The 6,994-nt window shown below is 44.0% G+C and overlaps 1 protein-coding gene across 1 annotated transcript in view; it reads right to left on the bottom strand.

Annotated features, from left to right (window-relative positions):
* The window catches only part of GFOD1 (Gfo/Idh/MocA-like oxidoreductase domain containing 1), a 109,387-nt gene extending 102,595 nt beyond the window's left edge, over positions 1-6,792 (bottom strand). The window contains exon 1 of the mRNA XM_067568366.1: positions 6,209-6,792. Within this exon, the coding sequence (XP_067424467.1) occupies positions 6,209-6,461 (253 nt within the window). The 5' untranslated portion in view covers positions 6,462-6,792. The remainder of the gene's footprint in view (positions 1-6,208) is intronic.
* Between the last annotated feature and the right edge of the window lie 202 nt (positions 6,793-6,994).

The raw sequence follows: 6,994 nt of genomic DNA on the forward strand, positions 1-6,994 counted from the left end.
CAGTTAACTGTGCTTAAATTGGTTTAATACAACTGCTTCCATTATAACTGGTGTAATTCTCTAATGTAGAGAAGCCTCCAACAGCTTCCCATGTTTTTACCACCAAGTGAGTTAGACAGTGGAAGATGCCAACGCCTTGTCTACTCTAGAACTCTCACCAGTGCTACTCCTAGGGCAACAGAACTGCTGGCAGCACCAATGGGATTTCCCCCCCCTCTAAAATTCTTTAACGTAGATAATGTCAAAGACAAATACAGAGAAAACAGGACAATGTGGGAAATCCAGAAAAGTAACCACGATTTGAGGGACAGAAAGAAGAGGACACAAAGGGGAGTGAGTTACTGTTGTTGGGGTTCAAGCACAAGCCAGGACTACCATTGTTGTTCTGAACTCATGACTGTAGTAACTGATTTACATTGTATATGGGTCATATACAGTAGTATTTTCCCTGAGCAAATCAGCACCATGACAAGATCACAGGCACAATTCTGCTGTATTCCAGTAGGATGTTTGCTTGAATGATGATAAAGTTGAAGGACTGCATGACTGGACGTATATCACTAAAAGAGTCAGTTACCTTTTTCAGTAATACACATTGTTTGTTCAGCTGGTATTGGGCATGTACAGCTGATGGCCAATATATTGTTTGCTTTGATTTCCTAGTAGGTGGCTTGTGCAAAATGGGTACCACTCACAACTATTCCTGATGGTGCTGTTTAAAGGTGGATTGTTCTTTGTCTACCTTTTTCATCTGCCATGTGATTGACATAATTTAAGTTTAATATTCCACAAAGTCATCTGTTTACCAAGCACAAGATCTTCTACTCAATGTCCTTGCTGCTATCGTTTATACTGACTAGAGCAGGACAGATCTATACATTGCTATTAATAAATAATTATGCTGTTTACCTTAATAGAGCCTCTCATCCCCAAAGGATCCCAAACCTCTTTACAGACAATGGATCAAGTTCTACCACAGTTACAACTCTGCAATTGCTTAACAGGATAATTATGTGGGGATAACAGAAGATGCAGATTAATTTTAGATTGGATTCATGAATCTCTTCACTACCACTGAAGTTACCTCTATTTCTGGGGTAGATGTGCTGCCAACATTTTGGTACCTAGCAGAATGAAGCCCTGACTTGGTTTGTCTGTAGGTACTACTGCAATATAAATGTTTAATTAATGTTTAGAGTATATTCCTGAAAAAATATATGGTAAATATTTAGAGCATAACAGAGTGTTTAATCTGTATAAAGTGAAATGGGAGAGGAGGCAAAGACCTTGTAAGAGGAGCTGGGGGCAAGCCCCTGTGATGTATTTAAAAAATATCTGACACTAGATGCATTCCAAATGCAAAACATTAGACTCCTTAGCAGTATTTGCATGGGCCCTAGGAATAAGTCATCTCTGGCAGGGATGGTTTATCAGCACCCACACAATGGGTGGATTCCAGCAGAGACAGAGAAATGATCCCAACTCTCCTTTAAATTTACAGATGGAATCTAACCAGGTTTCCCAGGAGCCACATCAGGTACATCAGTGGGTGTAATGTAGCAGCTGTTTAGCAGCACACAATGAGTAATATTACACAACAGTTTCTGGCAAGGACTGAGGAATATCAGAATTAATACTTTGTCAGAATTCATGTATGGATAATTTTTAACCGGGTGGAAAGTCAGAACTCTTTCCATAGGGATAAAATCAGATTCCCAGCACGAGTAACTCTTCCAGTTCTGAATGCTAACAAGAGCTCTGACAGCACATTGTCCTATCTCGACTTCTCAGCCCCACCCTTCCTTTCCTGCATTAGCACCATGTCAGACCCAGAGTCCGTTCAGACTGCAGTTGCAGGCAAGTAGTGGAAGAGTAAATGGCTTCCAGCTCATGGAAAAAGAAAGTGAAAACAAGTTAGGGCAAGTACCCCAAGTTTGTCAAGGGCAGTGAGAAAGAACAGAGTTCCTATTGCATACTAGAACAGGTTTCCATGCCCATTCAATCCTTGATCTTTCTTCTTCAGGAAGGAAGCCAATTGTGATATTTACTCCGTTAACACTTGCCCTCCTTACTGTGATGTAATTCACCCATCCTTGCATGTGTATATATGCCTGCCAAACTGAAGTTTCCACTTCATGCATCCGACGAAGTGGGTTTCCGCCCACGAAAGCTTATGCCCAAATAAATTTGTTAGTCTTTAAGGTGCCACAGGACTCTCACAATTGTGATATTATTTCTTTATTTGGTATTTGCATTATCCTAATGTCCAGAAGCCCCAACTAACACTGGATTCCCATTGCGCAAGGTGTGTACAAGCAAAGAGTAAGAGACAGTCCCTGCCCATAAGACCCTATGATTTAAATAGATAAGGCAGACAAAAGTGGTTTTACTATCCCCATTTTACAGATAGGAACCAAGACCCATGGATTTTGATTATTTTTTTTCCATATAAAAACTGGACTCAGACTACCAACTCCTTTCACATGGGTCACTAAACAGCCCTGGATTTGTAACAACTTTTTGTCTGTTTCCTAAGCAGGCTGGTTCTGAACCTTCCCAATTATGGGCTGCACTAGCCCTTTGCTTGCCATCAGTCTAGTTCAAGGAGCAGTTCCACCTGCAGGTCAAAATGGGAGAAGCATGGTGAAGATAGGGCACAGGAATTGTTATCATTGTGTTGTCTAAACCAGGGTTAAACTGCACAGCTGTAAGGACACCTGCACCTACATCTACACCAGAGCTAACCTTAGGGGCCTGCATCAGAAACAGACCAGCTGCGGTGGGGAAAGTGCTGTAAATTCCCAGTGTAAATAGGGCCCTGGAGGTGACAGTGAAACATAACATAAGCATAACACAGACCTTCTGCCATCCGGTTCCCCAAGCTTTTAATTTTTAATAACAAAACATTTCAATACTGAAAACAAAACAAGCTACTATTGCAGGTGAAAGGTCCATGTTCCAAGCACAGAAATACACAATCGGTAAAAGTAAGATGTACTCCCCCTAAAAGCACATTACAGGGCTCCAGCAGCAGCAGGATAGACCAGAATGGATTTCTGTATAGAAAAGTACTTGAGAAATTGCCATAATCCAGGACAGCACAGTTTTCAGTCCTTGTTACAGACTAAATCACCAAGTTAAACCCTAGGTAACAGTAAGTCCTATTAACGACCTTGCCATACAAATGTTTCTTGCAGTCAAAGGTGAAGCATGAAGAGGGAAACAAACAAAGGGAAAAGTAAAGAAGAGATAAGATCCATTTATTTTCTTTGTCATAGTGGCTGCCATTTTCCATCAGGCTACACTGGCACCCCTGCTCAGAGGGGAAGTTTGAACCCATTTCCCCAGTTCAGGGAACATGATCATATGGACTTCCTTATTTCAGAAATAGTACACTCCGCCCTCCAAAAATTGAAAATCCAATGACTCAAAATCATCACTCTCTATGCCATTTTACTGTATTTGAATCCACAAGGATTTTCATTTTTGCAGAACAAATGCCTGGGTTCAAAATCAAACCACTCTCAAAGAAATCACTTTGAAATGACTGAGAAAAGGAAGTACTAATATGTAGCCATCCTTTCTCATTTTATGTCTTTCTTACCTATTTCACTGCAACTGCAATACAAAAATAATACTTAAAAATAATAAATGCCAGAAAGGCAAGTTGCCCGTAGACAAATGGGAGTGGGAGAGGTACTATCACTCAGTAATGTGAAAACACCACTTCCTTTTTTAAAATGTAGCCTGAATTTATTTTGTCAAACCAGCATCATCAATAATTTCAGCACAGATCTGGAAATAATGTTTGCTAGTTAACTGCTACTACATATGCATATCATAAGATGAACAAAATTTGACATTCAAAACAATTGTTTTTCTTGTTGGTTTCATAGCCTCTAATCCTGCAACTGACCCCCAGTACATCTTTGGAGTCTCATTTTGTTCTATGGGGTTCCCACATAGAGACACGGGTCCACCCAAGCACAGATAGTTATAAGACAAAGGCCTTAGTAAAAGAGTAGTACATTAAGGAGGACGGGGATGGGATATTTAGAATTTGCAGGACTTTCACAGTCAAATTCTAGCAATTTTATATTAGGTCAGATTTAAGGTCTAAAACTTTGACATTGTCTTTTTAATTCCATGGTAATTTACATTCTCTGGGACATTTAGATCTACATTATAAAACCATTAACACATGATTTGGCAGGCAAAGCATAACTAATATGCAATCTTGAGAAAAAGTCAAAGGCTTGCTATAAAGAATGATCAGGTTCTCTTACCCAAAGACAAGAACTATTTCTGGTCAGAGATATTAAGAAACTGTGGCAAAGCTTATATTGCAAATGCTTGCACTATACCTGGCCTGTGAATAGAGAACTAAAGTTTTTTAGAGCTGGTACTCAACTCTTCCTTTAGAGACTGAAAATGTCCTTCAAAATTAACATCACTAATGATAACTTAGTATGACTATGCTTTCTAGTAGCAATGTAATACTGTAATACTTTGATGCAATAAATAGTGGGGGCAATCAGCCCACAGAACTGCAATAAGAAACTAAATAGCCACTACTTGATTTGTTTACCTCAACATACCTTTGTCAATTAAAAAGATGACTTACCACATTGTCCCTAATTTACATTCCCTCATTTACAACTAGAGGTCCAAAGTCTGATCTCAGTGACACTGCTGTAAATCTGGGAGTAACTCCAGTAAAGTCAACCTTGATAGAAAAAAAATACTTTACATAGGAGGCCATGAAGTTAGGGTGATCAGATATCTTGATTTTATAGGGACAGTCCCCGATATCGGTGGCTTTGTCTTATATTGGTGCCTATTACTCCTCACCCCCGTCCCAATTTTTCACACTTGCTATGTGGTCTCCCTACATGAAATCAATGGAATAAATCCAGTTTACACTAGTGCAAATGAAAGCAGAATTTAGGCCACTGTTTTTACATGAGTTAAAGTATAATTAAATCCAAAGACTCTCTTTACAAGTGTGTATGCTTATTTTTCAGTCCTTTCTTTTCTTTTTATGTGATGCTGATTAAGCCTCCTGTGTAAAAATATTTCCTTTATTATCATAGTTTCCTGCTTGTTTCCCTGCTTTGCATCTGTTGATCCTTGTGCCCTGCTCCAGTTAATTTTTAGGTTTATTGTATAAGACCCAACCTTCCAACTGTGCAAGGTACTAAATTCTCATTTCACACAAAGACTAAATGATGAGAGTTAATGGTGAGCAGATACACTTCTGGTACTGCTCTATGCATATATGAAAATTCCTGATTATTTTCTCCCTTTTATCATGAAACAGATTTTTTTCCCATTCTGAACCTAACTTTCAGACACTATTAGGGCCTGACCCTGACAGGTGCTGAGCATCCAGGTTTCATAGGTATTCATCACCTCTGTGGATGAAATCCTGGTCCATTGTCAATGACAAAACTCCTATTGAAGTCAAGGGGGCCAGAACTTTACCCCATGATGTTGCAGAGTAACTAATCTCAACATCAAGCATTTAAAAATGAACTCTTTCCAACACTGAAAAAAGAGATGCGGGAAACACTGCTTCCTAAAAACTTGCAGTATTTGCCTTAATGAGGTGTCTGGTCCAAACCATCGATGACATATCAAAACGCATTCGTCCAAATCTCAAAGACCGTGACAGCTTCAATCATCCCAAACCTCAGCACAAAATAATCCCAGTTTCAGTCCTAAAATACCAACAAAAATTGGGCTTCGCTAACACCAGCTTCCCAGCAGGGCTCCGTTCATTTTGCAGCCCATCTCCTCCGAAGACACTGAGAAAAACACAAACGCTGCAGAGTGTGTACACACACACACTTCCCTAGCAAGACATCGGACACGTGCAGCGCGTGATGACTGAGAGCTGGCGAAAGATCAGTGCCAGGATCTCTCTATGTGTGGCCAGAGCGAGCGTTCAACCCCTTCCCATTGTTTTGTATGGCTGTACGGGACACTCAGGCGCGCCAGCCCGGTGTCACATCCACACACACCCTGGGGTTGACCTGACTGGTTTATTTACACACCGGGGAAACGCTTCAAGGGGAGAGCTCCACAGATGCTCCTCCCACCCTCACCCAGGAGTGGGGATCTCGGGCATGCCCTCCAAGCCTCGGTCGGAGGGGGCAGGAGATGCTTGCCGCTGTGCCCAGGGAAGCCGGGTGGGACTCACACTCACCCAGGGTTTTGACCGCGATCTGCCTGGTGAGAGGGGGCGGCAGGTTGATGCAAACCAGGTCCACGTCCTGGTGCAGCAGGACCTCGTCTATCCGGCTGGTGTAGAAGGGGACGCTCATCTCCTTGGCCAGCTCCTCCGCCTCCTCCTGGCTCCGGCCCCAGATCGCTTTGACGGCGAAGCCCTCGTCCTTCAGCAGCGGGATGATGACCCGGGCGGTCAGGCTGGTGCCGAACACACCCACCCCGGGCAGCATGGCTGCGGCTCTCGCTGCCTCTAGGCCGGCGCTGAGCCCCCTTCCTTCCCGGCTGCGGCCGCCCTGCTGCACGCCGAGGTGGGACCGCCAGCTGCTGCAATGCTCAGCGCGGCAGCGCGGAGCTCTCAGAGCCAGCCCGCCGCTGCCGCCCTGGGAAGGGGGACGAGCAGCCCCGGAGCCCGGCAGCAGGGGCTGGCCCCCCGCCCGGCAGCTGGTCCCTGCTGTGCCCCGCGGCTCCCGGAGCGGCTCAGCGGCAAAGCAGCGGCCCCAGAGGCTCCCCCCGGCTCGCCCTCCATAGCCGGCTCATCACACAGCCCAGGGCTCCTCTCCTCCCCAGCACACACACACACACACACCCAGCCCGAAAACCCGGCTGCTCTTCCCCGAGGAACCGCTGGGCAGCCAACAAGTGGGATGGGGAGGAGGCGGCCGCAGCAGCCTGGACCTTAACCTTCATCTGCCGGGCTCACCCCAGGGCAGCGCACGCCTGATCCTGACCGCTCTGTGAGAAGAGGAAAGGAAAGGAAAGGAGG

The sequence above is a fragment of the Emydura macquarii genome, unplaced genomic scaffold (genome assembly GCF_026122565.2).
Source record: "Emydura macquarii macquarii isolate MOO-44397 ecotype Brisbane River unplaced genomic scaffold, CSIRO-AGI_Emac_v2 contig_2890, whole genome shotgun sequence".
Taxonomy (NCBI): domain Eukaryota; kingdom Metazoa; phylum Chordata; order Testudines; family Chelidae; genus Emydura; species Emydura macquarii.